This window comes from Melospiza melodia, chromosome 3 (genome assembly GCF_035770615.1).
Source record: "Melospiza melodia melodia isolate bMelMel2 chromosome 3, bMelMel2.pri, whole genome shotgun sequence".
Taxonomy (NCBI): Eukaryota; Metazoa; Chordata; class Aves; order Passeriformes; family Passerellidae; genus Melospiza; species Melospiza melodia.
In genome coordinates this window covers 134,160,610-134,188,248 of record NC_086196.1, presented here as the reverse complement: position 1 = coordinate 134,188,248, position 27,639 = coordinate 134,160,610, and the positions used below count along the sequence as shown (strand labels likewise).

The 27,639-nt window shown below is 43.5% G+C and overlaps 1 protein-coding gene across 5 annotated transcripts in view; it reads left to right on the top strand.

The window, feature by feature from the left end:
• The first annotated feature begins 3,894 nt into the window (after nucleotides 1-3,894).
• Nucleotides 3,895-27,639, top strand: part of RUNX2 (RUNX family transcription factor 2) — a 157,078-nt gene continuing 133,333 nt past the window's right edge. For all 5 annotated transcript variants that reach the window (XM_063153129.1, XM_063153127.1, XM_063153126.1 and 2 more), the window contains exons 1-3: nucleotides 3,895-4,217; nucleotides 11,132-11,288; nucleotides 17,307-17,411. In XM_063153129.1, coding sequence (XP_063009199.1) covers nucleotides 3,918-4,217; nucleotides 11,132-11,288; nucleotides 17,307-17,411 — 562 coding nt within the window. In that variant the 5' untranslated portion in view covers nucleotides 3,895-3,917. The remainder of the gene's footprint in view (nucleotides 4,218-11,131; nucleotides 11,289-17,306; nucleotides 17,412-27,639) is intronic.

Sequence of the window (27,639 nt, the reverse complement as noted above, 5' to 3'; positions counted from 1 at the left end):
CATAACATGAATGACTTCTTCTGAAAAATCCCATCCAGCTTTTATGTAGGTCCATAAACATTACTGGTACTTTTATTAATTTGTCCATAACCATTTAAATAAAATTCTAGAACTCTGAGCCGTGATCTGTTCCAGACTGTAGCAAGTTCCTGTTAAATGTGTAAATGTTCAGCAGAAAGATATTTTTGCACGGAGACTGAAAATCAGCTGTGCCAGATACCTGAAACTTTGTTAGGGCACTCAGTGGAAAATTTTATTTTGACATTATAAATAACTCTGGACTATTTTAAGTGACCTTAAACTGGTAGCTTCCAATGACTTATTTTAGTTTATCCTAATTAACTTTTTATTTTATTTTAGTAGGAAGAGAGGTGACTGTAAAATTTTTAGTGCGACTAATTAAAACTGGAAAGGTATCTTCTTGTTTGAAATGAAATAAATCACGATTGTCAGGCTTATATACCATTTGGATATAAAACAACTCTTTGCCTTCTTTCTAGCGCCGTTGGAATGGCTCTTTGGGAATGTATTAGAGCCAGCTAAAGGAGGAAGGAAGCCAAAAGAATCTATGGACATAAATATTTTGCCAAAATAAGTATGAAAAAAATTATTTTCTGTATCACAACCGCAGCAACCCAGAGCTTCTGCATATATACTAATCCGTGTAGGTGATGAGTAATTGTGCCTTGGAAACGCTTGTGGCCACTTTTGGGGAACAGCAGATCCCTGTGGTTGCCGGGAGTAGCAGGGCGAGCTCAGGAGGGGTTTGCAGCGTTACCCACATGGATCGCGTCTTCTCAACAGGACAGAAAACTTCCAGAGCCCTTCCAACCTTGGGCCGGGAAAAGAAAAGGAAAAAAAAAAAAAAAAAAAAAACAAAACCAAAAAAACCCAAAACAACAACAACAACAAAAAATATCAAAAACCAACGGTTGAGGAAATGAACGAGCGGAGGGCACAGATCCCTGCGAGGCAGTGGGCCGGGGGTGCCGCTCCCCGCGGCCAGCGTGGGAAAGCCGCGGAAGGAGGGAGGCAGGATGGATGCATGGATGCATGGATGGATGAATGGATGGGGGCACGGCTGCGGAGCGGGGCTGGGGGGGCGCGGAGCCGCAGCCGCGGTGCGCGGAGCGAGAGCTCTCCCCTGTGACCGATCGGCGGAGCTTGCGGGCTGTTCTCTGCTCCGGAGCCGAGCGGGGCAGGAGCCGCCGCCGCCGCCGCCTCTGCACGCACCTTCCCCGGGCACAGCCGGGGTTTGCCCCGGACGGAGGGACAAAAATTGGGGGTAGCGGGGCAGGAAGGCGCGGGGGCAGCGGTGCCGCCCGGCAGGAGGAGGCGCGGAGGCTCCGCGGGTGCAGAAACAGCCCCGGAGGTGGCACCGGCCCCGGCAGCCGCACACGGACACCCCGAGCCCGGAACGCGGGACTGCTCCGCCGGGGCTGCTCCGCCGGGGCTGCTCCGCCGGGGCTGCTCCGCCGGGGCTGCTCTGCCCGGCTTTGCCGCAGGGTCCGGGGGAACAAACCCGGCTGGGTCGGGGTGCTCGGAACGGCTCCTGGAAGGGCCACGTCCCCGCACCCCCAGCGCAGACAGACACACACAGCGCCCCGAGTCACACACAGGCGGCGAGCAAGGCGCACACACACAGCGCCGACTTTTTACAAGAAGGTGGAAGTAGCAAGTCGGAGTAAAGCCTTAGAAATTAGAGGGCGGGTTGTGATAGGCTGTTATCTGCGCGGGGAGGCGGTGACACTTTCATACCATTGGGTATGTAAATAGTTTTTAATAAGATCTGCCCTTTTTTTCTTTTTTTTTTTTTTTTTTTTTTAAGGGAGAAAACAAACCAGACTCCCTTTACCTTAATAGTCTGAAGGGGGTTTTATAGCTTTCATTCATTCAAGGAAATGGTTTAGGCTTTTAGACTACCGGAGACTTAGCAAAAAACTCTTTGGCACCAGATTATTCTTACTTTTTTTTCCTTTTCTTTTCTTTCTTTTCTTCTTCTTTTTTTTTTTTTTTTTTTTTTTTTGCAAACAAGATTTTTCATGACTTTTTTTTTTTTTTTTTTTTTTTTTTTTTTAATTTAAACAAACAATCCCAAAAGTGTTAATGGAAAAAACCCGGAGAGAAGTGGAGATCGGAGACCGTCTCCTGCTCCCCCCCTTCCCCGTCTCTCTCCCCGTGGGTGAGAGTTTCTCCTCCTGGGGGGGATGCACATTGCTTTATTTATTTTGAAGGCTGCAAAAGTCTGAGGACTGAAGCACCACGTGCTGCTGACTCTCATCAGCATAATGATCGCCTTAGCCAGAGAGTCCTGTATATATAAACCACAAAAACCTAATCATTAGAAATCCCAGCCTCCAAAAACCACATTCAGGACAAAAAAACTGTGGCGTGGGTTTGTTATTTTTTTTTCCGGCTCCTTCATCTTCCCCGACCTCAACTTCTTGGGACCCAAAAGAAGTTTGTAACTTTTGGTTGCTTTTTTTCATAATTATTATTTTTAACCCGATTTTCCAGAAAGAAAAATAACTCAAAGAAAGCGACATTTTAATGATTTTTTTTTTTTTTTGCTGCTGTTGTTCATCAAGGGCGGAAAAAAAAAGCAAGATTTTTGTTCGCCTATTCAACTCAACGGACTTGGATCCAGCAGCGACTTCATGTGAAGGACCGGGCTGCACCGAGGCTGCCTTTTCCTAGAATTTGCTTGGTCATATTTTAGAAATCAGCCGAAGGAGGGGTGTTTTATTGTTGTGTTGATTGTTTTTTTTTTTTCCTCAACTATGATCCCCGCTTCTTTTTCCCTGAGAATCCGAAAGTTCAACTTTTTTTAAGTCCTGATCCTCCGAAAGGAACAAGCTAAAAAGTCTCTTTTAATTATCAGCCCTGTGACTTTCCTCTTCACCCCGACAACCCCAGTAACTTTGTTTCCCCGCCGAAATCGCTTCGGGAGCGCCTTTTTTTTGGAGAGGGGGAGCCACTTTTCTCAAGCCCCTACCCGAGCTCCCGCTTCCTGAAGCCAAAGGCAATAAGCGGGGGAACCCAGCGGCTCCTCGCCTGTGTCCCGGCGAAGCTTTTTGTTTGCTCCTTTTTTTTTCTTTCTTTTTTTTTTTTTTTTTTTCTTTTTTTTTTTTTTCTGCGTGTGTGTCCGGAGGAGGAAGATTTCTTCGGAGGAAACCGGGACGTTCCCCTGAACCCCCCCTCTCCTCTCCGCTCCTCTCCGGGGCTGAGTTACGCTACGATTCTGGCGGCCACCAGCAGCAGCAGCCCAGGAAGCTGAACCAGCAGCGAGTTCTACTTCTCCCAAGACAATTTTTGGAAAATCCGAAAAGGAAAAGAAGACGTGGAGGGAGGGGAAGAAAAAAGGGAAGAAACTCGAGCACTTGAGGGAAGAAGCGGTGGCTAGAAGGAGGGAAAAGAGCAGAGAGACTGTGCGAGAAGGAAGGAAGGAAGGAAGGAGGAGGAGAAGCGGCAGCGCTTTGCAGCTGGGCAGAAGCCGGGACCATGCAGTTTCCAGCCGGGCTGTGCTGAGAGGGGCAGCCCCGGACCCGCCGCCAGCCTCTGCCTCCTCCTCGCTGCTCCAGGCTGCAGGCGCCCCCAGACCGGCATCACCCCTCGCCCCGTCCATCTTTCTTTAAAAAAAAAAAAAAAAAAAACAAAACCCAAACAAAACAAAACAAAAACAGACTGAGATTTTTTTTCTTCGTGCGTTTAATCCGCTCCTTTTTTTTCCTATTTTTTATCTGATTTGCTTTTTTGCCCCTTATCCTCACCCCTCCACTTTTTCATTCACCCCTTTTTTCGCTAGATATATATTTTTTTTTACAACCCCCACCCCCCACTACACTCCTCCTCTACCAGCGATCCCCCTACCGCTCCCTCCCCCCCGCCCCCCAATTCGCTAACTTGTGGCTGTTGTGATGCGTATTCCCGTAGATCCCAGCACCAGCCGGAGGTTCAGCCCCCCCTCCAGCAGCCTGCAGCCCGGCAAGATGAGCGAGGTCAGCCCGGTGGTGGTAGCCCAGCAGCAGCAGCAGCAGCAGCAGCAACAGGACGCGGCGGCCGCCGTGCCCCGGCTGCGCCCCCACGATAACCGCACCATGGTGGAGATCATCGCTGACCACCCCGCCGAGCTGGTCCGTACCGACAGCCCCAACTTCCTCTGCTCCGTGCTGCCCTCGCACTGGCGCTGCAACAAGACCCTCCCGGTGGCGTTCAAGGTGAGACACCCCCCTCCCGCCGCCGCCGCGGCCCGGGATGCTCCCCCCGCGCCCCCTGCCCTTCCTCCCGCTGGTGGGGGCTTCTGTGCCCCCACCCCCCGGCCGCAGTGTCTCCGGTGATCCCCGTCCTGCAGGAGCGTCTGTGCCCCGCGGCCCGCAGGGATTTCTCTCGATGTGTCCCGCAGTTCCATCCCCTTAGCTCGGTCCTTCAGTGCCTTCTGTGCCCCACCGGCCAGCAGGGACTTCTGTGCTCTCCCGTCCTCCCTCCTGCAGCATCTCAGTGCCCCACCGGCCCGCAGGGGTTCCTGTGTCCCCCCTGCTCCCGCGATGTCTCCGGTGGTCCCCGGGCTGCAGTGCCCCCCCTGACGCCCCCAGCCCTGCAATGCCTCCCCTGCACCCCCATCCTGCAACGCCTCCTGTGCTCCCGCGTCCCGGGGGGCTTCTGTGACCCCCAGTCCTGCAATGCCTCCTGTGTTCCCGCCCTCCCCTCCAAGTGTCCAAGTCCTGCAGTGCCTTCTGTATCCTGTCACCGTCCTGCTGTGCCTCCTGTGCCCCCGTCCCGCGGTGTCTCGGAGTGCAGCCCCCGCAGTGCCTCTCGCCCCCCTCTCCCGGTCCTGCAGTGGCCGCCGTGCCCCCGGTCCTGCCGCGCTTCTCGTGCCCGCCGTGCTCCAGCTCTGCCCCCTCTGCCACCCTCGCTGCGCCCCCGGTGCCCCCCATGCTCTGCCCGCACCCCCGGAGCCATCCCGTTATCTCCATCCCCGCGGGGCACTGCCGGCGTGTTCCCCCCGCAGCCCAGGGGCACCCTGTGTCCCCTTCAGCATCCCCACAGGAGACACCCCCTGCTCCCCAAAGACTCTCTCCATGGGGTTTTTTTGGAGAAATCTTGCTTTCCCGCCCTGGGGAAGGAGGGATTCAGCCCTCGGCCGGAGCTCAGTGTGGCACCCCTCCGCCTCGAGAAACCATCCCTGACCCACGGGGGTGGCCCTTCCTCCTCTCCGCTCCCGGGAGTGGGACTGGGGCCTTTGGGGCGGCTCTGAAGCGTGCGGGGGAAGTGCGAGGGTCAGGCTGGAGAGGCAGAGTGGGATCCGGGCTTTGCCCCCCAAGAGCCCGGACAGAGATGGGGCTGGGAAAGGGGGTCACAGAGCACCTGGAGGAGAGGACACGGGGCCCCTTCACTTCTCCTGGTGGACAACCGAGGAAGTGGCTGCCCAGAGAGGCTCTCCTTGGCAGGGTCGCACATTTCCATAATAAATCCCACCCCGCTCTGCACTGGGGATGCTGCTTTTAATTTTCTGTCTCCATCCCCACGGCGCGCTAATGAGAGGAAACGATTTTAGAAAAAAAACCCTGTAATAATAACAACAATAATTGCGGGCTTTAAAGCAAGCCCTTTTCCTCCTCTAGCAATATTTCCAAGTGTTCCCCCTGGAGTTTTCCTTCTCGTGGCTTTTGGTAGGGAGGGGACAATGGCTGGGGTGTCCCCAGGTGCCTTCCTGAGCAGGGCATGGGTCAGAGTGAGGTGGGGTTGCCCTTCGAGGGTCTCAACATACCCACATTTTCCTGTGAAAAATAACACACCTGGAAATCCCTGAAAAGACAGAAAAGTTTGGAAACAGTCTCACGCAGTGCGTTCCAGAACATCGCCTTTTTCTTGTGTTTCCCGAGTGCCAGCCGTGTTATCACGGCCGTTTGTTCGGGAAGAAATAGTGAAAGTGGTTAAATGAGCCCCTGGTAAAGTGAGCGGTGATAACGATGGAGGTTTGCTTTGAAGATGTTACGGGTGTGCGGGTGAGGATTGGCTGAAGTGCTCCTGTGTGTGGGAACAGCCTGGAGAGGCTGGAATTGCAGGAGGAACCCTTTGCACAGGGCCTGCTTGTGCAGGACACGATGGTCAGACTGAGCAGAAATGGCAGAAAGTGGGGTGTCTTGCTTGGTGTAGCACTCAGATGCTCTCTACATGTGGATCACAGTGGTTCTGATTCAGAGGGGCTGCGGGGTAAGGAGGAGGAGCTTTCAGAGAATTGTGATTATAATTTAATTGAGCACTAGATTCAGTTGGTGTTATAGTTACTCTTTAAAGCAGAGATGCAGGAGCTGTTGCATTATCGTGCTCATGTTGCTGTTCTCATTTGAGGTGTCTGAGCCTTCTCCTACCTCACAGCAATTCAAAGGATGCGGTCACATCTCATTAGAATAAGGGAAAGATCTGAACTAAATATTAAAGTATTTAGAATATTATTACAATAAGAATGCTTGCATGTGATAAAAAGGTAGACAAAGGATCAGACTGTTCCCCAATCTTTTTTGTGTTCATATATATGTATTTATATTTGTCTTACATGTGGGTCTTGTGTGCAGATCTGACCGATTTTCAGATGCATCAGAGGTACACGTTGCCCCTTGTACCTGGCTGCTGTGGGTGCAGCTGGGTTTTCATATGCTATACGTACTTTTTAAAATATGCCAAAATTATATATGCCCTTCTTTACCTGTATATTAATTTGAAACTCACTTGAAATACTTCTGACCATTAAAAAAAATCTATTTTATTTTTCAAATACAACTTGCATGGAGCTGCCCAGTAGTTTTAGACCAAAGGAGCTGCATGTGTCATACAGTGAAACACTTGGTTGTGTTACAACAGAATGGGAATCAGCTCTGAAAGGGAAAAAAGAGACAGATTTGAGCTATAGAAACCTCAGCTAAACAATAACTTGAAAATGAAATAGCTCACAGACAACACACTTTGTGAAGTTTTATTGGCAATAAATAATATGTTGATGATAATGTTTTGAGTGGTGTGTTAAGTGTGTCATAATTCTCTCGCAGCGATCTCGAGCAAAAACGTACGCTGGATATAGCACTGTTTTAATTTTAAAAAACAGATATAAATCATATGCAGGAGAGGAAGTCTGTTATAAACAGTGCTGGGTTTGATTATAATTTTTTGAAATAGTGTTGGCTTACCATTAGGTTTGAATTTTATGTATTAATATTTGCACACACTGGGGAGGGAGTCCCTGTCGTGTGCTCACTAAGGAGGTTGTTAATGCAGACTAGTTCTGTGGGGATGAGTATTTGATGAGTACTTGTTAATACAGCTCTAGCTGTTAGTATTCCAGAATAAAATAAATGGATATTGTTCACCCAGGTCCACATAATATTCACTTCTTAATCTCAGTAGCCAGCAATACTTTATTTGAGACAAGTCATCAGAATTTGGCCCCTCTGTGGAAGTTTTAACTGCAAGTCATAAAAACCCAGATTGCCATGTTAGAGGTTAGAAGTGACTTCTGTATGATGCTAATAGCAGCAGAGAGTCTTAGTGGACATAAAGGCTGGGGAAAAAATGGGTTGTGGAGTCTAAAACATCTCCCCAGTAGCACCACAGTAGTTCAGGGTCTGTCAGCATTTCCCTCCAAACCCCAATTTTCGGAGTTTATAACTCAGCTGTTTTAAATAGCTTCAAGCTGAAACCTGCTGTATAAATTTTCAGCCCAGATGTAGATTTGAAACAAAAAGTAGCACGAATCAGTTATTCTGTTTTAAGTTACAAGACACTGAAATGTTTTTAATAGTTTCAGATGCTCTTCTGGCAATGTCTGGGAAAAGCATTCTCAATACAGAAGATTTTACTTTCAGAGGCTGTTTGAATTCAGTGTTTCACGAGAAAGCTTTTGAAGTGGCAGATATCAATGTTTGAGAGGAACTAGATAGCATGTACACTAGTGTTGGCCTTTTTTTTTTTTCAGACAAGCATTTTACTCTGCAGAAAGTCTGAGTACCTGCTGTTGTATAGGAGTTTTGCTTTGTGCTTATAACTTCCGTCTTCAGGCTACATACTTTGGCCAGTTCAAATCCCACTGGACCGAAACTGGGCAAACAGGTTGCCTAACCAGAATTGTCTTATGCAAAAAACACATAGTTATTTTCAACTCATAAGAATTGCTTTAGTTTTGTTTTGGGGATTCATGTACTTTTTTGAACTCTAGTTGAAAGGAAAAGAGAGAACAAAAAAAGAGCAAAATCTACTTTTAACCATCAAAATGTCTAGGGAGCTTAATATGGAAAATAAAGATTTTGAAATATTAGAGATGTTGAGTGTTAAAGGATAGGTAAGGAATGCACACTGTGGCTACTCTAGTCTTTAGTTTTTAACACAGTCCTTACTCATTTCACAGTGCATTTACAATCCTCTTTCTAAGAATATGTAATTAATTTTGTATTGATACGTGGCATAAAATTGCCACATCAGGGTGTATGCTAATAGTTGTTCAGTTTGTACAATTACTTTTGAAAACTCTCAAAATGACGGGTGCTTCTCTAGGTTTCAGACTTGTTTTGTGAATCTTTTTTCTACCCAGCACTTCTACGTACCTGTGCAATAGTCTTAGGCTGTTTTGTGGTAAGAAAGTATCAAAGTAAGAAAAAAATAAGCCTTTTACTCCTGCTGCGTGGCAGGGGAGCTTCCCATGTTACGGGGCTTTATTTTAGGAGCCAAAGTTTTTATTTTCATCTCTGACTTCGGTTTGTCTTACCCTTTGGTCCTCTCTGAAGGAGATGAACAGTGATGCTGCATCCAAGGCTTCTCAGTAACGATGCAGCTCTTGATCAGCTGCGATCGCTCGGCGACAGCAGCGGCACGTGCAGCTCTGGGCTGATGGCTAAGCTGGCAAATTGAACTGACACCGAGTGGAAAGGGCAGGAAGGAAAGCTCTGAAAAGCAACAGAGGACAGAGGGGAGCCTTTTAAGGGATTTTGCTCCCTCCTGCCAGGTGTTATAAGCTGTACTTGGGTTTGGGACCGAGAGGGGGCTATGATGGCACTCCCTGTCCATGCTCTGTGGGTACCTGGGGAGAAAGAGGTAAGCTGAGGCTTCAGGCACCTCCCTCCCTCTTCCCAGGCCCCTGGCAGCCTTGTGCTTCCTGCTGCACTCTCAGGTGCTTTGCATTTCTGGAGTTAATGTGATTTTTTGTTGTTGTTGTTTTGTGAGGTATAAAAGGCATAGGGTGCAACTCCCTGGGATGCTGATAGGCATGACAAGACGGTCCAGAGATAACGCGGTCTGCTGCAGTTTGGGAAGGGAGTGGTTTATAAGTAGTCTGAAGCCCCATGCTTCACAGTTTAAGCCAGTATCCATTTGTTAATGGTTAGAGTCAGCTCTGTAATCTGTTCACCAGATTATTATTTGTTATTTGATTATTATTTATTATTCCTTACACCTGGCTTTGAAGCTGTTAGACCTAGTTGCTGCCAGACCCAAGGCAGGGAGTTACTGGGACCTCAGATCTTAGCCACAATGGTGGTTCCTTTGTTTTTCTGTTCAGGGACTTTCATAGGACTTGAAAGTAAAATCTTTGTTTGATACATGAAGACCTCACAGTAGTTTGTGGTGAATTTTAGCTTTTAGTTTTGGGTGATATTAACTGCTGTTTTATGCAAAAATAGAAAAGCAGGTAAATTCTTTTCAAATAGGGTTTAAGCTTCACTTGCTTCTTTCTCTTCAATATTTCTTTTAAATAAAATAAGCTATAGTTTTCAGTAATATGGCCTATTTATATATTATTGTAATTCCTCTTTATTGTTTTAGAGAAACATTGTACAGTTCACTGGACCACATAATGCTCTCCCTACATATCCAGAACTCCTCATTCTTTCCACTGAATTAATATCACCTGCAACCTGCAATTATTAGTTTCAGCCAGGATCATTTATGGAAAAGACATTTCAGGAAGGCTATGTGATAAAATGTAGTATTTATTACAGGAGACAGAATAAATTACTCTGAATAATATAAAAACTCATATCTCACCATGTAAAATGGTAATAACTACAAGGGGAGACACTTTGTAGCTTAAGATATTTTTTCAAGTTCTGGCTCAGCTGTGCAATGTTTCTGAATTTCTTCTTGTTATAAATTTATTTTCAGCATCAGAATTAGCCAGCAGGGGAAGATGAGGTTATTTTATTAATACTTTTGTGGACATTTTTTCCTTGTGTGTATATTTTCTTCCTAGTAACTTAGCATTCCTTTGTAACTTTTTTTTTGCTTTAAGAAGCCACAGAGCACTAACACTGTAGGTATTCCTGATATTTTCAAATCAGAAGCTGTCTGCTTCATGACATTTATTTAATCAGATGTTGGAGCACTGCACAACCACTGAAGCATGAAAGGGAGACTATCAGGTAGCTGGAACGCAAGGAGAAATGAAATACTTTGATATCTTCTGTTCACCCATCCTGGAATTTGAGGGAGGTATCAGCACTAACCACATGCGACTCTTGCAAGCACTATGAAAATTTACATGCCTACAAGGAAATACAGCTTTGTTTTATATAGCACATGAGGAGTTTGAATTCCAGCCATAAAGTGCTCCATTGTGGAGCATGTTGGGCGTAGAGCTTTGCCTGCTGGTGCCCCGAGTGCCACTCCTGGGATGGGTGGATGCAGGGATCCCTCTGGCTTGAAGTCTGAGGAGCTCAGGGGTCAGGCTGATGGGTGCAACCAGAACAGAACTGAATCTAGGTGACAAGACTGCTAATACTAATTTCTAGCTTTCCATTTTAAATGCTCTCTTTAAATGCTTTCCCGTGCATTATTCACAGATACAAGCCTTGCCTCGTGTTCTCACACTGCTCCCTGCTTGCTAAGAACAAAGTTGTCCTTCAGCAAGCATTAAAGCGTGCACTCAACACGAGGATGTTGCGCATTTCTGAAGAAATGCAACAATGAAGAAGCTCTGAGAAACGGAGACAACACACGATGTCTCTGTGTTTGATGTGGCACTTTGTTCTGTGCACAGCTCCTCACCACAGAGCTTCTTCCCGAGCGCGGCAGCCTGCAGAGCGGGGAGGGGAGCACACACCTCCAAAGTGTGGCTTCACCAGTCGTGATTGTCTCCCTGTTGTTGCAGGTGGTGGCCTTAGGAGAAGTGCCCGATGGGACGGTGGTGACCGTCATGGCTGGAAACGATGAGAACTACTCTGCAGAGCTGCGAAACGCTTCTGCCGTGATGAAGAACCAGGTGGCCAGATTTAATGACTTACGATTTGTGGGCAGAAGTGGAAGAGGTAGGCCGCTGCCTTTTACGTGTTGGTAATGATGTGAAAAATGGTGCCAAGATGTCAAACTTCACGATGAAATATTGATTAACCCATAAATCCCTTGTTCATAGAATCACAGAAGAAAATGGTTTGTATAGGACCTTAAAGCTCATCTCATTCCAACCCCTTGCCATAAGCAGAGACACCTTCCACTAGGCCACATTTTTCAAGTTATCAGTCTTTTTTTTTTTGTAGTGATATATACATATTTTATTGTGAAACTTCAGCAGTTGCACAAAGCAAGTCAGGATTCTCTGTAGCTTTTTATCAGACAGGTTTTGAAAAACAATTAAAGGAGTACCTGCTTCCCTGTTTGAATCACCCAGGAAGGGTGGAAGGAAAAGGGAATATCTGTGATCCAGGTTATGCAGAGTCAGGGAGTGTATTTTGGGCCATGGCAGTGAGAGGTGGAGAATTCCCTTTAGCAGTAGAGCCACTTCTGAAGTTGTTGTAGAAGACCTGTAATTAGGGGGATTTTGCATATCACATGTTCTATAGGTTGTATTCTTTAGGGACTTAAATCTTTCACAGCTTAGCAGCTGTTGGTAGAAAGATTGCTAGTGGCTTTTCTGCCCTTTAAACCAAACTGTTGATAACCTGTGAAAATCACCCCCACTTTTCTTTTGAGTAAGCTGGTTGACTTTTTATGAATTGCTGGTAAGCTTGGGCATGAACTAAATTCAACCTTCAACCTTTACTTTAAATGACAGGGTAACTTTCAATTTTTTTCTTTTATTTTTTTTTTTTTTTTTTTAAGATGTAGAGTGCTGTCATTGTCTTCCAGCTCTTTAGGAGTTTCCTATAATCTGAAAACTGCACTGCACTTATAGAAAGCTTTTGTGATCATTGCAAATTTGCGAAAATTCCTCTTTAAGGGTTGCACAGCAGCTTTCCAACTTCAGGTAGTGATTGAAAGGATAGCTCAAAGGAAGCTGGCACTGCAGTTCTTGTTGCAGGAGTAGTGTTGTATCAGACATTGATCCAACTGACATATTTTTTTCCCTTATGTGTTTGAAGTAATTATTCTTTTTTTTTTTTTTAATTAGCCCTGCATGGGGCAAAACAAAGCAAAATATGCAGAATAATTGTTCTGGGAAATTAGCAATAAGGCAAATTTTACAGTGATATTCTTTAGAAAGCAGTTGCAGTTCATCCTACAGAAGAGTTTTTGTCCAAAAATAATTTAAACATATGACAGAGGCCCAGATAGTCCAAATCAGTCAGCACATTTTTACAAGTGCTTTGTGAAAGTAAGTCCATAAGCATGACTTACAGTGACTATTCTTTATTTTAATTAGCAAGCCAAAAATTCTCTTTATCATTTTAGAACTTAAAAAGAATTAATAATAGATAATAACTTGAAAGAAAGAATAATTTTGCCAACAGTAATACAACATAAATATGGAGTTTATTCCCCCTGTGAATAAGGTGTTGCCTATCTCTTCCATTTGTCTTATTTAAATAATCAGTTTGCTTTGTTATTCTGCTGATGGATTAGGTTTGAAAGTTCTCTGGCTCCATCTCTACTGCTTTACAGTAGAAGTTCAGTAGTGTATCAGCCTTTTAGTAATGCTGAAAAAGGACTGAAATGTGATGCACTACCTCTGATCTGAGGATTTCATTTCAAACCTATGATATATACTTTTTATTAAAGCATAGGAAATGAAATAGACGGCCTAAAGCCTCAGTAGATACAGATACAGACACAAACACAGAGCTCCTAAAATTTGGTTCCAGTAGTTTAATTTATATTTTTATCTAGCAGACTTGGAATAGACTTTTTCTCTGATCAATCTGGGTAGAATCTATGGAAAAGTGATAGTATACTTTTCAAACCCTCAACATATTTATTTAAGAGACTTCAAAGAAAAACAAAGGGTGTGCACTGTTTTACTATATTGGCTTTCTGAGTTTTGGCTAGTTTCCCAAGTAGCAATTTTTATATTTAAAAAAAAAAAAAAAAGAAAAAGTAAAAAAAAAAAAAAAGGAAGAAAAAAGACAGACTTAACTGCTTGCAGACTTTTCACGCATGGAAGATGAAGAAAGCTTCTTTTGATGAAGTGTAATTATGTCCAAACAGAGCTGACCCCCTCCCCCTATATTTCTTATGATCTTAACGGAAGAAAGTAGGGCTTTTCCTTTGAAGCAGCCGGGACTCGGTGGAGGATCTGAAATGCTGCATTCTCCTGCCAGAGGCAGGATGGAGAAATTGGTCCAGACTTGTCTTCCAGACTTAGAACAGAGAGGGGGAGAGAGAGAGAGAGAGCAAGAGAGAAGGAGAGAAGGAGAGTTATCATTGATGATGGATTTTTAGAACTCTGCTTAAAACAGAAGGAAAAGAAATCAGTAGTTGCAAACAGAAGTGAGAAAGCTCCTTACATAGACAAATATCAGTAAATACAAGTCCTGAAGTAGAAAAGGAAAGAATAAACTAATAAAGAAGTTATTTTTCGGTGGCAAGAAACTAATCCACACCTGTTCCTGACTTGAGATTTACATCTTTCTAAGCAGCTTGTGCTTTGATCTCTGTATCTCTAAATTTGATTGTAAAGTCTGAATCATCAACTTACCACTTCACCTCCTCTCCCACGTTTTTACTTGCTTCCCATGGCTCAATGGAGAAACTCGATTTTTATACATATTCATTTTGTTTGCCTGACAGAAGCTTCACGTTTCTGTTTGCATAATTTCTCTTAAACACCTTTTTTGGATTCATGAGAGTAAGTAACTGGAGTGTTTGATGCAAATGCAGCAGTTGTTTGTATGTGGTTTTCAGGCAGTAGCTCACTTTTACAAGCCCGATCCACAGCGCAGAGAAGAAAGAATTCCTGTCTTCAATAAGCAAAGGATCATAACCTTAATTTTGTTGTGTCCCGATATTTTAATCACATTAGCATCTAACTGAAAAAATATGCAACACGCACACACAAGCTGCTGAGTCTCCTTTCAAGCTCCTTTCTGGGGTTTGCCTTGTGCTTCAGCATATGTCCATCTCATCCTCCTCTGTGTCAGCTCGGCTCACATGTGTGAATAACAAAGAATGCACAGTTTAGACACACTGAAGCAATAGTGCCAGATGACTGCTTGGCTGGGGAATTTAATAAAAGAGAGCTACAATTAGTCTGTAACCTCTGAAAGTGGATAGTTGAAATGACTAAAGGCAATAAAGAAAGGTGATAAAAAGTGCATTAAAGGATTTTTGTAGCTGAGGAGGGATAGCTGTGAAATAGCTGTGGAAGGCATCAGCATCACTGAAACAGGGGACCTTAAAAATTTATTTCATTCTTAATCCTGTAATATGTAAATCATCTCTTGAAAGCTCTGGAGTGCCCTGGCAGGGCCGTGCAGCTCCCCACAATGAAGGGCTCTGTGGTTTATGGAGTGTGAGGGGGCTTCGTCAGTGTTACTTCATCCATACTTGGGTTTGTAAAATACCAGATAGGGGGCAAAACCAATTTCCCTCTCAAATTAGCTGCTTTCCTCTTCAGCTCAGGCTGGCCGGGAGGTGACAATTCAGAAATTCTCACTTTCAAAGTCCAAATGTAGCTCTTTTTATTAAGGAATGCATTTTTTTTCTAGCCACTGTATCCTGTTGAGATATATTTAGTGTAGAAAATATTGCAGTGCTTTTCCACAGAATGATTTTGCAGGTTCTTACAAATAGTACATTTTGTTGAGGTAATTTTTTTTGTCATAATAGAGATTTATAGGGATTTGCTGTTTAAAGAGAACAATAGCATAGAAGGCCAAACTCTTCACTCAAAGGTGTATAGAAAAGCCCCTTTTAGTGTCTTTGTTACCAGTAATATTCTACTGATCATCTAAGGGTTGCTGTGATCTGAATGTCATCAGCATACAATTTAAAAGTCACAACTTTTTGGCATGGTAAGTTGGTGCCAAAGGAAGCCTTAAACCCGAGCCTGGAGAACTATATATATATAAATACATTATATTTGTGCAGTGGGCTGAATTCCTCTTTGGAGAGGGATAAAAGGCACAGACACTTCTCAGCCCTGGACAAGCAGTGTGGAGGCACTGCAGGGCTGCTGCTGTGTGTGTGAAGGCTGCCCACACCCTGTGCTGACAGGACACACAGTTCACCTCTGGCACAGCAGGTGGGCAGGACTGGACAAAGACTGGACATCCAAAATACACCTAACTCTGCTCCTGTGATGATTTAGGAAATATTCCTTTTTCCAGTGAAAATGGGAAAAGCCACTTTCAGCCATGACAGTGGGACAGAATTCAGCATCCTGAGATTTTTGCATGCTTAAACTGACAGAGGGAAGATTTAAATTGGATATTAGGAAGAAATAGTGAGGGTGGTGACTCACTGGCACGGGTTGCCCAGAGGAGCTCTGGATTCTCCATCTCTGAAAGTGTTTAAGGCAGGCGTGGATGGCGCTTGGAGCAACCTTGTCTAGTGGAAGGTGTCCCTGTCCATGGCAGGGGGATTGGAACAAGATGATTTTAAGGTCCCTTCCAACCCAAACCATTCTATAATTCTATTTGCCAGGGTCCTGACCTTCCCTCTAACCAGCATCTCCCAGAGAGCTGGGCACAGCTGGAGCACAGCTTCACCTGGAAAATCATTTTACTCTAAATGACAGTTGTATTTCCTTTAAAAAAAATCCATGTCACATTCTAGTTCATGAAAATTATAGCCAAGACAGTTTGAAGTTGCACTCCTGATAATAAATGATGCATGTCTCAGGCAGGTTTGGGGGATATACGACTTGGACCAGAAAGAAAGACCAATCACTAGATTTGACAGACAAAGCTCTGTTCTGTATTATGCCTTATATATAAGCTGTTCTGTATTAGGCCTGAAAAAACTGCATTAAGTTTGTGCTGTTACATAGCATTTAAGATTTGTGCCTTGATTGAATGCCTTCAGAGTTCAGCGAGAGGAAAAGCCCTAGCAGCAAAAATGCACAAATACACCCAGGGAGGAGGGAAAAAAAAAAAAAAAAAAAAGAGCTTTAAGTGTCTGGTAAAGTAGCAGCTTAAATGAGCATGAAGGCCAAAGATTGCTGACTGTTTTATTGAGTCACTGTTGTACGCCCACCTTTTCCTGTCTTGAAACAGTTTTCAGTTTTGACTATCTGACATGAGTAACCGTTGCATATCTAACAGATTACAACTGTCAGTGAGTCTCCCAAACGGGGGCCAGGCCTGTGAGAATGTGTGCTCAGAAGCAGGCAGCTCCCTTTATTTATTTCTTTTTAACGTTTTCATTCAGCTGAAGGCTGTAGATGGTCTTGTGCAATCTCTGCCTGAATTCAAGCTTTGAAAAATTAAAAAAAAAAACCCAAAAACAAAAAAAGAGCCCAACAATGAAGACTGACGATAGCAAAGTACGTGCACACAGACATTGCTCACCCTCTCAGGAAAGTTGGGGGCTTTCTTGGTATTTCATAGATGGAAAATGTGTAGGGAAAAAAGGCGTGTTCCATAATGATGATATCATCATATTAGCCCTGGCATATGAAGGACAGAGACACTGACTCCCTGTTAAAACATCTCCCAGAAGGAAAATATATTCTTTCCTCATCTTATTGTAGTCAAGTCAAACAAATGAAATGATAAAACTGTGTGAAGTAAATAACATGTGGTCACATTCTGCTCTCTGTCACACAGCTGCAAAACTGGAGTAAATTTTTAAATTATTTGACTTGCTTTGGATTTACACCACTTTCAATGCAGCAAAGAATTTGGCTTGTCCTCAGCAGTGAATCACTTTTGTTCTGTCATTGTATGATGACCCATTATTAAATAAGAAACATTTAGATTGTCAACACATGGACGTATTCTTGACATAGAGTAAAACTGAAGGGGAGGAAAACTCCTATGGTCAGTTATGTTTTTAATTTTCACGATTGTGGTAACGACAGGGAATAATTTTAAACTGATTCTTTACTGAACATGCATGTGACTGTTTTCATGTTGTAATCACTCATTCCTTGTTGTTTTTTCTCTTTGTAGGGAAGAGCTTTACTTTGACAATAACTGTCCTGACAAATCCCCCCCAAGTTGCTACATACCACAGAGCTATAAAGGTTACAGTGGATGGGCCAAGAGAGCCAAGAAGTGAGTATTATATCCTTCTTTTTGCTCTTATGCCTGCCTAATTTTGCTTAATAGAAACCTGTAAATGAAACATGTATATCTTTGTCAAACACTGATTTTTGCTCAGTAAAATATATGAGTGCATGGTTAATTTGGAGTCTATTGGACCACACACATACTTGCATTAAACACTCACTTAAGTGCTTGGCTGAATTTGGGCAATCCCAAACCTGATTCTCATTCACATCAAGGTCTTGATACATTATCTGCCAATGTAAATGAGAACTAAACCCAGTGTATTTATATATAATCTGATTTAGACACAGTAGATACAATCCTGCAACATGCTGCATTTCCTGAACTCCTGTGAGCTTCCAGCTGAAGACATTTAGAACAAAACAGGAGCCTGATCTTTCAGGATCAGTCCTAGCATAGAGAGGAAATATATAATATAGTGCCTTTTTGTTTGCCCTTAAATTCTTTTGCCATCAGATAATTAATGCACCTGGTTAATCTCATCATACCTGAAGTTGGTTTTCAGCTATGGACTCATCATAGACCCCCAGGGCCAAAGAAAGATAAAAAAACCCAGTATATCAACAGCATAGTCTTTGTTTCTTATTTGTGTACAGAAAATATATTTTTTTAAAACATAGTCCAGCAGATTTTCACCCAGCACATTTATCTCCTAGCCATGCAAGCTCACTAAAAATCTATTTGCCATGATTTATCTATTTTGCAATGGCTGTACTTTTATGACAATTGTTTTTTGTCATGTCCTAGCAGTTTTATGGGTAGCACTTATTTTTAGATACAGTCAAGTCTGTTTAATCCATCAGGATTTATCTGGCTGTCTCTCTGTCTAGCACATTTAGCTGGTAACCAGTCTCACATCATATGGGTATCACTGATGAGCCACTTGTGGAGTTTTTTCTTAATCTAACTAGAAATTACTCTAAATTGATTGGATTAGCCAGGTATAGCATTATTTAAATTATGCTTAGAGATTAAGAATTATTTGATGAATAACCACATTAAAAGAATCCCTATAATGGAAGCATCTCAAATAATTATTTTGCCTTTGATCTGCACATACAAACACGACCTTCAAGGAGCTTTCATGGTGTTTAGTTTAAAATACCACAAAGACAGAAGTAGAAAGATGTAGACAGAATTCATGCAGTTAAGTGTTTCTCGTGCCAACACACGCTGCAGAGTCACCTCCTCTTACACCGAGGTGGGAACTCAAATGCTCCTGTAAGAACTGTCCAGGCTGGAGAGTTTCACTTTGAAGAACAGCTAAGAAAAAGCAAATAGCTCTGGATACATTTCTTTAGGTACATACTTGTGGTGCTACCTGCTCACAGCTGAGGTGCTGTGATGTCACAGCAGGGGGATTTTTGTTCTGTCTTCTCTCTGTGAATCAGTTCCCATTTTTAATTTTCACTTGCAGCCGGTGCTCCATGTAACTTACTTGGAGGACACTGGGGAAGCTACACTCATGGAGTAAAAAGCAGGGAGTAAGTTATATACCAGTTAGCCATTCCCATCTGGAGGCTATGTATTGATCCATCCATGTTTTGATGCATCTACAAAAGAGGAAATTTCCTGGCAGAGGACACAACCGTGGTGAAAGAGCAGAGAGGTTTGAAAGTGATATGTGGAGAGTAGTGTGGATTACCCTGTGCAGCACAGAAAGGCATCCTCCTGGCATGAGGATGTTTTGGTGATCCGTGGATTGAAAGTGAGTCTGTGTTCATAAAATTTAACAAGATCTCCTAGTTGTGCTGGAATTTTTTACTTTTCACCTAAGATGCCTCTGTATGTGGATACCTGTTTGCTGGTGTCTTTGAATAGCTGAGCCTAGAAATGCTCAGTAACTGAGTTCTTATGGCCTGCATGGAGTTATTGTGTCCTTCTTCATCTTTTTCTTTTCTTTCCTTTTTCCCTTTTTTTTCTTTTTTTTTTTTTTTTCAAGAAAGTAGAATTTTAACTTGAATGTCTATTTGTACTTTAGTGTTTTGGTGGAATACTGCAATCTTATCCTTTCAATTAATTCTGAAAGGATTCATACATCTCTGGAATGGTTCATCATTAAACTTGAATTTGTAGGGAAAGAGTAGTTCCAGTGAGCTCTGGAAGTTTCACTGAAATTTTGCTTCCTTCTTAGAGACCCTGCACTTGTGTAGATACATTAGTTTGGTAGCAATCATTCAGTGAATGTACCTGGCATCTATGTGGCATAAGGAATATTAGGTGGTTGGGGGCAATAAGGAATTCAAGGAGCAGCTCTGATAGCAAATGTGTTTGAATTAAAAGTTATGTATCGGCAAATAGTGCCCCTCTCTGCCAGGATCTGTATTTCACTCCAACGTTTCAAGCTAGTTATCCTAGTTTTCCTCTCTCTGGCAGCTCAACCAGAGCTGTCACATCACAAACAACTTTTTCCTTAATATACACATCTGGCGTTGGCAGTTGGAGCAACTTCATAAGAGCACATGATCATCATTCATTACAAGATTAAAAAGTACCCCATGGCATCATTGATGTTTTTAAACTTTGATCTTTTGCAGTTGTGATTCATCTCAGTTATAAAACTTCCCTTTAAAGGAACACAACCAATGACTTATTAGAACCTTCATTCTGAGGAGTGTAAACATAAAATTATGCACATCTTTACAAAATGTCATTTACTTTGTTGCCAGCTTATCATTTTAAGACATGACATCATGCTTTAGATCGTGAATTTGTAAGGCTTGTTTATAGGCAAGGCACTCTGACCTTCTGTTGGCAAGTTGACTCGAGCAATCGAAAGCTGCGAGGTTCCCAGCAGCAGCAGCAGCAAAGCCATGACAGACATCACAGACATTTAGAGCCTGACTTCAGGAGTGCTGAACAGTCGTGGCATGCAGGGACTCCAGTTGGTGTTTTGGATGCTCAGCACTTCAGAAAGTCGGGTTCTTAAATGTAAGTGCCATTTAGTCGTATTAAACATCTGCTTGTAGAAGCTTGCTGCCTTGCCTCTCTGTTATTATTTGAAAATATTTTAATAGAGACAGTGATGTCAGGTTGCTCTGTTAGGAAAACTTGCCCGTTTCTATAGGAGGAAAGGTCTTCTGATGATTTTTTTCTCAGAAAAGATTTATTTCATTTTACCGAACCTCTTCCAGTCTATCCAGATTACTGTCCAGGGACATTTTCTGTGTTGCAGTTTCTATGCTGGATTGAGACAGTGCTTTGCACTCTGAGTGATGCAGTCTAGAGACAGGGTTGTATAAGATCTTTGGGAATCATTAGGAAATCCTGCAGATATTTTTCTCTCCTCATAACCAGGATAAAACCTCTGCCATATGCAGATCTTAGCCAGCAGAGCTGCCTTCCAGCTGGGAGGGCTGAAAGAAGTTTTCCAGAGAAGTTTTCATGAGGTCATAACTGACCGACAGATAGCCAGAGATTACTGTAAAGGAAGTCAGAGGAGAAGAAAAAAAAGAGCAAAGAAACCACCCAAATCTTTACCTAAGGCCCCCTTTAATGCCTTTGCCTTACCTCATTACAACTACAGAAATAATGATTTGCCCTTCCATAGTGGTACCTTTAGAATAGGAGGCACATCCTCCATTCTGGCCACTCCTGGGACAAACCCAGTCATGGGGGAATCATGAGGAAGGAGGGAGGAGAAGTCTGTATATTTTTATATTTTCCCTGACTTCCAGAAACTTTAGTTTATCTCTAATGAAAGGTAGGCTCCAAAGTCACCGACCCCAACTTTCTTTATCAGTGTGAGTGGAAAAGCAGCTCTGAGCTTTGAGCTGAAGCGTTTCAGGGCAGAAAAGTGCTGTGCTTCATTCAGCTCCCGAGCGTTTCTCTGCTTGCAAGGTGCACACGTGATGAAAGGTATGAGCAAACATCACATCGCCCTTTTGTCTGTGCACGCTGCAAAAGGCAGCGAGAGAGCCAGCCAGGGGTTCTGCTCAGCCCCCACATTAACTGTTTGGCCGACCCGGCTTATAAAAAGCAGATAAGTGATTGAGATTTTTGAGATTCCTCGACTTAAAACCATAACAGTTTTTAGGAAGTTCTCCCTCTTTGCTTTCAAAGGCAGAGAGGGTGGAGGGATAAGTCTGAGGCGAGTGGAATGTGCTTTGGAGTAGAACAGCTTTAAATCTTTCAGTTTGCCTTTCTTTATTTAATTTTTCTCTTTTTTTTTTCTTTCCTTTTTTTCCTCTTCTTTTTTCTTTCTTTTTACTTTTTTTTTTTTCTTCTTTCTTCTTTTTTTTACTTTTTTTGTTGACTGCCTGTCAGGAGCTGGGCCGGTGGCCAAGCAGGAAATGACACATCGAGAGGCATTTGTGTTGTGCAACATTTTGTGGAACTGATGCAAGGATACATTGTCTGTTTACGCATTCCTCTGCTAACAGCCTGCATGGCAGTAATTTTATTCAGGGACACATGGCATGCTACAGCAAGGAGTTAGAGCCTTACCATCTCTTTATGCAGAATTATCACAGCAGTTAAAACACTCTGTGTGTCCCCTGTTCCGAATAGTCTCTGGCCTGCCTTCAAAAACCACTCTACCAGCCTCCCTTCCTTCCCAAGAATATATTTATTTGACTGTGGGGTTTTTTTTGCACTGTGGTAAACTGGGGCAGTGCAGCGAGAGAGAGAGAGAGAGAGAGAGACTTTGCAGAACAAGAGGAAATTTTACAGGCAGGTTCCTCCTTCATGCATCTACCTCAGAGTGAGTGGAGCAGCGCAGCTTTTTCGGGCGATGCGCTGCAGACGCTGAAGGCGTCGGTTTGCATCTGCATGTGGTTTGGCATGGGGAGGTTTTTAATTAAAGTCAACGCTAAATACCCTGAGATGTGATGAGGAGTCTTGGGGTTTCATCCAAACCCAAGTTAGAAAATCCGTGGCTCTCTCTGGTGTCTTTCAGAGTGACAGATCTCTGCTGAGCTTGGCTGGGTAGGTCTGGGTTTATCCCAGTGGCTGTGGGAGCAGAGGAAGGCAGAGTGGGCGGTCCGGGCTTTGAAAGTTGCTCTAAATGACTTTGTAGAGCTTAATGTATGCAATCTAATGCTCCTTTGTAAGAAACAAGGCAAGGTGTGATTGTACAGCCAGAGAAACGTTCAGCAGGGCCATGGTTTAGGTTCTTTTCTGTGACCATCATTAATGTATCTGAGCGTGAGCACAGTCCACTCACAGACTGGGACCTGACTTCCTTGTCACCAGGTCCCCAGTAAGGAGTGCAGTGTTTCTGTTTCCAGTGGTACAACATCAGGTCTTTACTGCAGTGTAAAAGGCAAGATGGAGTTTCACTCACCATCATTTGCTGCCAGTTTATTTTTTGCATATGTGTAATTTCACAGAACTGTTCTTGCTGGGGACTGGAGGTCCTGAGCGTTCCCGGAGGTTGTAAGAGACTGGTGTGATGATTCAAGTGTTCCCCACCAAAGGTGACAGACCCTGCATATGCCAGTGGTTTAGGGTTACTTTTGAGATGAGTGTGCAACCCACAGAGCAGGGCTCCCTACAGTTATCTCAACCAGCAGTGAGGCACAGATACAGGTTTCACAGAGAAGCTGTGGCTGCCCCATCCCTGGAAGTGTTCAAGGCCAGGTTGGATGGGGCTTGGAGTGACCTGGGATAGTGGAAAGTCTCTCTGCCCATGGCAGGGGCTTTGGAAACATGATTTTTAAGGTCCCTCCCAACCCAAACTATTCTATGATTCTACAATTCTATGATTCCATGATTCTATGATTCCATGATGCATGCTGCTGTGACAAGGTGACCTGGGCCTGTTGGGGTGGTAGCTGCATCCCAAGGACCCAAGGGTTCGTTCTTATTTCTTCCACTGTGGCTAGAGAGGGGCTCATGCATAAAATCTCATTGTCTGAGAAGCAGACACTGTGAGACAAAATAATTTCTGGTGATTGTTACTTTTTTTCTGCTTGTATAGTGCATAGAGTGAGTCAAAAGCAAAATCTGCTTAGTTCACTCATGGCTTGAATTCATGCACTGTAAGAACTCAGAACTGCTGAGTTCTGAAATCTCAGCAATCTATGTGACAGCACTGGGCCTCTCTCCATAGGAGAACACTGCTGCCCAGAGAGGTGACAGAGTGACCATGTAATCACTGTGATGGTGACACGATTATGTAAAACAAATGCACCAGTCTGAGCATAAAACCATTCCATAAGATGTCCTCACCAACAGCAATGCAGTTTTGGTTTGTATTTGTCAACAGAACAGATTGTTTCCATCCCATTGTAGAGGGAACACTTGCTTCCAAGCAAATCTATTCCTAGTACATTTGGCATGTAATTTGGCCATCACAGGGATTTTTTCATATTCCAGCTATTGCTGTTTGTATTCAAAGTGTCCCTCCAAGCTACAAATAAAATCATGGCCCCTCTGTGTAGTTGTGCTGCGTTGTTCTACGATAAGAGAGTTTTGCTTGCACTCTCCATTTATATAGAGATGTGGAAAAGGGGCTGTAATCAAACAAATGAAGTAACAGTGGAAGTGAGTTCATTCTGTATCTCCACAGGGCATGACTCGAAGGAGAGGAAAAGGGGTGACCATGTCACAGAATCATAAAGTCAGTTAGGTTGGGAAAGACCTCTGAGATCATCAAGTCCAGTCTATAAGCAACCAGCTCCATGTCAGGCAGACCATGGCACTGAGTGCCACATCCAGTCTTTCCTTAAACACCTCCAGGGACAGTGACTTTTTATAACTTTGTGACTCTACTCCATGTTGGTCCTGTGGAGGAAGATGGTATTAAAAAAGGCACTAGAGTAGCTTTCCACAAACCATTTTGTTCCATAATTTTCTCCTAAGGGAACTGTTGGACATTGTCACTTTTGAAATGCATTTAGCTTGTAGCTACTAATATCAGCTTTTTTTTCTTACTCTTCAGTGTAGCACCTCTTATACATCTCCCTTCACTTTCCAAAGTGGTTTGGGAAATAAAGAACAGGGTGAATATATTTGGAAACTCTGCGTCAGAAAAGTGTAAGTGAAGTACTTAGGTAGCACTTGCTTACTGTCTATTCCAAATCTCTGTTTAAAGTTTTTATAGAACTTATTTTTATTTTTATATAAACTTCATTCTCCACTGAAACATGGTCATCCCAGACGTGAAGCACAGATGCTGATTTAACCAGACAAGGAATGCAGAAGAGGAAATGAGGATGAATATCATACTTAATTGAAACTTCAGGGGAAGAAACTGAGTAATGATCTCATGCTGCAGTATATTTGGGATGCCAGAATCCCTATCCAGATGAGGAACTGGGTTCCTTAGTGCCTGTATCTGCTCAGATCCCCTATTATGAATCTCATCTACAGTAAACCAGCTTATTCAGCACTGTGGTGGCTGTGTGCTGTGGGTGGCTTTCAGCTCTCCAAATATCAGACCTGTAGAGTAGGTTTCCTCTGAAGTGAATGAAGAGACACAGGCTCTTGCAGAGAGTGATTCATATGTTAATGCTCGTCTTAGAGAGCAGTGAAGTGCCCTTTGGACTCTCATCCCTTGCCATTGATACTGAATGAAGGCTTGATGACTAGCCTAGACTAGACACCCTGGTTTGGAGATGGCTGGAATCAGATGAGATTTGCAGATATTGTAGTCCCAAAGTGTGCTAAGCCTGGTGCAGCTCAGACAGCCCGAGTGTGCTGTAAGGCAGGTAGCCCAGGGTGCAGTCACAGGGAGCAGGAGCTCAGTGTTGGATTAACCCACTGTTCACTCACCTTCTTGGGTGGGGGCTTTGTCTGGTGTTGAACAGTCCCTGCTGCTTTTCTGACAGCTTAAGGAATTGTTTAAAGCTGACTTTGAAGTGTGTCTGCAGCTGCCATAATGAGTGCAGTGTACATACCTTAGAAATGATGCTATCTACTAAGGCATCATTATCACCTCCTGCAGGATTTCAGTAGTCAGGTACTGCTCAGGCCCCACTCAGCCTGGGCTGTGTGAACTGCTGAGATTAAAACTCCTGTTATTTAGCTGTAGGCAGAGTAAGGTTCTCACACTGCAGTTGCAGCTCCATAAGAAACATTACAAAGGTGACAATTCACTTTACAGATATTGCCTAAAGGTGAAGAATATTGGGGAATATATTTGAAGATTTTCCTAGCACTGGGAAGTACTCCATGATTCCAATGTTCTTCTTCACAGCAGAACATATTAATTGTTCCTCACTTATCCAAACTGAACATGCTGCCCATTCTCCTGTGGTTCTGAGATGTAATCTTTCCCACAGCGTGGGAAGACAAACCCTTTCACCTGATTATTGCCAGCATAAATGTTTAATGCTTCCATCCCTCTTCAAACTCTCCCACCGTATTTTGTGAACTTTACTCCCACTTCATAATGCCCTGCTTCTTTAGTAGCCCTGCTCATTTTAATTCAGGGTGCCAAAGGAGGTATTAATCAGGGTGCTTACAAGAGCAGAATCTGCTTCCTGCCTGTCTGTAATCCATGTGAGTAATGCCAATTAGTTGTCTGCTTCCTTAAATCCTCATGCACTTTCTCATTCTTGCATTCCTGCAGCAGTAGACTTGGTCTTCAGTGTCAGTGCAGTCAGAGGCACTTGGAGGTGTTTTGTTTCATTGCTCTTAGAGCTCAACGGGAAAATCATCACCTCTGAAGCACCACAGAAGTGTGCTGGGGAAGAAATGCATGATTCCAGCTCTTGCATTTGTACTTTAATTTGCTAGACACAGGGATCTAACTAATTTTATTCTGGAGTATCACTTCAGATGTCATGAAACAAGTAGACAATTATTTTTTCAGTTTCAGCAGTTTCACATTGGTGCAGCTTTTTCTTGGAAAGAAGCAGGCACATGCAGGCGTCATTGTAGTCTCTGGTCTGGTTTTGTTTCTGTATGTAAAATCCCAGATTAGATTTTCAAAGAAGCCCAATTTTAAATGATTGTATTAAAATGGATCAGAAAGCCAGAGATTACTCTTTGAAAAGGGATGGTGTTCACAATCATTAGAAGCTGGAAAGGAATAGAGACCTGGAAATACAATGCAGGGTTGCTGTGTGATACAAACCACAGGTTAGCAATTCAGAGGGAATTACTCATGGAATACTTTTAGGAGTTTTTTGCCTGTGTACATGTGTAATCAAGGACCCAGATTCAGATTCTTATAAAGCAATAAGAAATGCTTCAATAATTCAGTTATCTAGTGAATTTATAAAGCACTGTAGATATGTGAAGTTTAATAGAGTTGGTTCCACATTTCTAGAATACCAATTAAATCAATAATAATTTAATGTAATAATTCTGTGTTTCATTTCTTGGGTCTCTTATCACCATAGACTCTAGATTGGTGGAACAGAATTTTTCTTTCATTCTGGACACTTTTTGGCTTTGATGATCTGCACTATGCCCCCCCCCCCCCTTTCCATTTTTGGCCTTTTTTGATGTCTTTGAACAATAGTTTGTAAAACCAGCACTGCAGTAAAATCATCACCTCTGTAGACAGAAGTGTTGACTACAGAAGAGGGCTCAGCAATAGAGCTGTGAATGTAAATAATTCAGTGTTTCAGTTCATCAGCTAAGCTGTCCAAATAAAAATCCTTTTTGTAAAGGGACATATGGATTAACTCTCCTTAACTGTAGCTGCCTAAAAGTTTGATATGGGGACTCAGTGACTCAGCTCCTGTCCACTGTGGTCAAGGAAGGGTTGTATGCGTGAGTTAGAAGCTGGTTTATCCCACCCTAGGCCTCCATAGGTGACAGTGGATGTGAGTGAGGGAGGGGGACATGAAGCAGCCCAGACCACTGCACTGGCACTGGGGGCTCTGCAGGTGCTTGAGCTGGGTTTAAGCAAACTGCCTGGCTTACCACCACCTGCAGTAGCACACGGCTCTGAAGAACTTCTTCATACTCCTTCTAATTGTTATTTAAACCTTTTAAAAGGGAGCTTTGGTGTCTGCTTTCTCAACAGCCACATTGAAGGGCTGCTCTCTGAAACACATTAGAATTTAGGGTTTGGTGAACCCCTCCTTGTTAGACATAAATAACCACTGTGTGGTTTAAAAATTTCTTGTTTTCCCCTCCTGTACCTGCTTGGTTAAAGCTCACAGGCACTCAGTGCAGAGGTGTCTGCCCTGCTTTAAAACACCTTTCCCCACACTGATGGTGCCCTCCTCTCCCAAGAGCTGTGTCCCCTGCAGCTCAGCAGCTCTCATACGTGATGCTCATCAGCTCCACGGCAGAGTCAGACAGTTTAATGAGC